The 2948-nt window shown below is 45.4% G+C and overlaps 1 protein-coding gene across 2 annotated transcripts in view; it reads left to right on the top strand.

The window, feature by feature from the left end:
- LOC109885568 (fibrinogen beta chain) overlaps positions 1-2563 on the top strand; it is an 11885-nt gene extending 9322 nt beyond the window's left edge. The window contains exons 10-12 of one of the 2 annotated variants that reach the window (XR_004203321.1): positions 602-759; positions 1315-1823; positions 2007-2563. Coding sequence is in view for 1 of the 2 variants with exons in the window: in XM_031791637.1 (XP_031647497.1) it covers positions 602-759; positions 1315-1546 (390 nt within the window). In the remaining variant the exon portion in view is untranslated. Of the gene's footprint in view, positions 1-601; positions 760-1314 lie in introns of both variants that reach the window. The other variant, XM_031791637.1, reaches the window with a different exon arrangement.
- The last annotated feature ends 385 nt before the right edge of the window (positions 2564-2948 follow it).

The raw sequence follows: 2948 nt of genomic DNA, 5'->3' as shown, positions 1-2948 counted from the left end.
CCCAAACGGCCTACAGAATAGATCCCCAAACATCCATCAGAATAGATCCCCAAACGGCCTACAGAATAGATCCCCATACGGCCTACAGAATAGATCCCCAAACAGCCAGCAGAATAGATCCCCAAACGGCCAGCAGAATAGATCCCCAAACGGCCAGCAGAATAGATCCTCAAACGGCCAGCAGAATAGATCCCCAAACGGCCAGCAGCAGCATGGCATTCTAGAACTCTGAACTCTGGCGTCTGGAGTTGGGTTACTGGAAAGCACTTTGCACAGAAAATGTTGTGTTAGGAGAGGGTTTAGCCAGACGCTCTAGCTACTCCATGTGACGGGCTGGACGCATGCACGCTGACTACGTTGTACAGTGTTCCCTCCGACACTTTGGTGCGGCTGGCTTCCAGGTTAATAAGCAAGCAGTGTGTCAAAAAGCAGTGCGGCTTGGTATGGTCGTGTTTCGGAGGACGCATGGCTCTCGACCTTCGCCTCTCCCGAGTCCGTATGGGACAAGACTGTAACTACCAATTTGATGTCACGAAATTGGGGAGAAAAAGTTGTTATTTTTTTTTGAAAAAATCCTGATTGATTTATTAATGTATTGCAGGGCGAGACATCCAACTACATATTGGCGATCGATGGGTATTCAGGAACAGCCGGTAACGTGATGCTGGACGGAGCTACGACGCTGTTTGGAGAGAACCGGACCATGACCATCCACAATGGAATGATGTTCAGCACCTACGACAGAGACAACGATAACTGGTATGGGATGATGCTGGATGAGGTGGGGGCTGTATGTCTGCTAGTTATTTTCCAATGAAGACCTAGACAACCAGGTAAGGGGAGGTCCTAACTAATCAATGAAGACCTAGACAACCAGGTGAGGGGAGGTTCTAACTAATCAATGAAGACCTAGACAACCAGGTGAGGGGAGGTTCTAACTAATCAATGAAGACCTAGACAACCAGGTAAGGGGAGGTCCTAACTAATCAATGACGATCTAGACAACCAGGTAAGGGGAGGTCCTAACTAATCAATGAAGACCTAGACAACCAGGTAAGGGGAGGTCCTAACTAATCAATGAAGACCTAGACAACTAGGGGAGGTGAGGTCCTAAGTAATCCTAGACCTTAGTTGATCAATAAAGTACGGGGAGGTTTGAAAAGCCGCAGACACACAGCCCTCCAAGAATTACATTTGGTTTAGGGATTTTTGTTCAGTCAATCAAAACATCTCTCTCTGGGTCTGTCCCCCCCTACCCCCCACCCCTCCCCTCTCTCCCACCCTCTCCCCCCCCTCCCCCCTCCCCTCTAACAGGACCCCAGGTGACCCGTCCAAGCAGTGCTCCCGTGAGGACGGCGGTGGTTGGTGGTACAACAGGTGTCACTCAGCCAATCCAAACGGCCGTTACTACTGGGGCGGTGCTTACACCCGGTACATGGCAAAACACGGGACGGATGACGGCATGGTGTGGATGAACTGGAAGGGATCCTGGTACTCTCTCAAAGCCATCTGCATGAAGATCAGGCCCTACTTCGCCTCGCGGTAGACACACACAGGGGGACACACAGACACACACACAGAGACACACACAGACACACCGAGAGACACAAAGAGACACACCGAGAGACACAGGAAGGGACCTTTAGCTGAATCAGGTCAAAAACAAAGGTTTGCACCCCTTTCGGGTAACCAGGACAATTCAACTCTGACCCTACGAGGTCTGTAGCTGACTTTCTGTTCTACCTGATAATTAACTGCACCCACCTGGTAGTCCCAGGTCTAAATCAGCCCCTGATTTAGAGGGAAACACCTGGTGGTCCCAGGTCTAAATCAGCCCCTGATTTAGACGGGAACACCTGGTAGTCCCAGGTCTAAATCAGCCCCTGATTTAGACGGGAACACCTGGTAGTCCCAGGTCTAAATCAGCCCCTGATTTAGAGGGGAACACCTGGTAGTCCCAGGTCTAAATCAGCCCCTGATTTAGAGGGGAAACCTGGTAGTCCCAGGTCTAAATCAGCCCCTGATTTAGACGGGAACACCTGGTAGTCCCAGGTCTAAATCAGCCCCTGATTTAGAGCGGAACACTGAAAACAAGGTACTGGCTTGGAGGTTCTCTATGTTCGTACTGTATGTGAGAGCCAACAGAGAGCAGCACTCAGTTTCCCCCAATGTGTCATAATCATAATCTGATCTAAATCTCTGAAACACTAAAGGAAACGTATAATGACTTCAATAGGGGCTTTGTTTTAAAGACACTACAGAGGAACAAATGGTGCATGACGCAAGAGGAAAAGAGAGAAAAAGGATGTTGTTGTTTCAAACCTGAACCTGATATCTTAATTATTATTTTTTTTATAAGGTTGAACAAAGAAAAGTCAAGTAAAAAGAGGAGTTTAAATGAAGATTAAAAAAAAAAACAGATGTTTTTTCGCTGTGTGATGTGATGATGTGTGTGTGATTGTCCCTTACGTTACTCAATAAAAACATATGTGTTGTCGCTGTGTGATGTGATGATGTGTGATTGTCCCTTACGTTACTCAATAAAAACATATTGTGGAACTCATTTCATCTCGTCATCATCGTATCAACTCACAGCCATCAGATCATTTACCTGGAATGTGAATGGGATAAAGTGACCTGTAAAATGTGAAATCAAATATGATATACAGCTATATATATATATATATATAAATATATATATACAGTGGGGAGATCAAGTATTTGATACACTGCCGATTTTGCAGGTTTTCCTACTTACAAAGCATGTAGAGGTCTGTAATTTTTATCATAGGTTCACTTCAACTGTGAGAGACAGAGAGACTGAATCTAAAATCCAGATAATCACATTGTATGATTTTTAAGTAATTAATTTGCATTTTATTGCATAAATATCAAATATATTTAGAAAATATCAAAATAATAAATTGCACAAATACTTGTTCTCCCCA

The sequence above is a fragment of the Oncorhynchus kisutch genome, linkage group LG16, assembly GCF_002021735.2.
Source record: "Oncorhynchus kisutch isolate 150728-3 linkage group LG16, Okis_V2, whole genome shotgun sequence".
In the NCBI taxonomy this organism is placed as follows: Eukaryota; Metazoa; Chordata; class Actinopteri; order Salmoniformes; family Salmonidae; genus Oncorhynchus; species Oncorhynchus kisutch.
The sequence above is the reverse complement of the archived record's forward strand: the minus strand, read 5'-3'. Positions and strand labels throughout refer to the sequence as shown.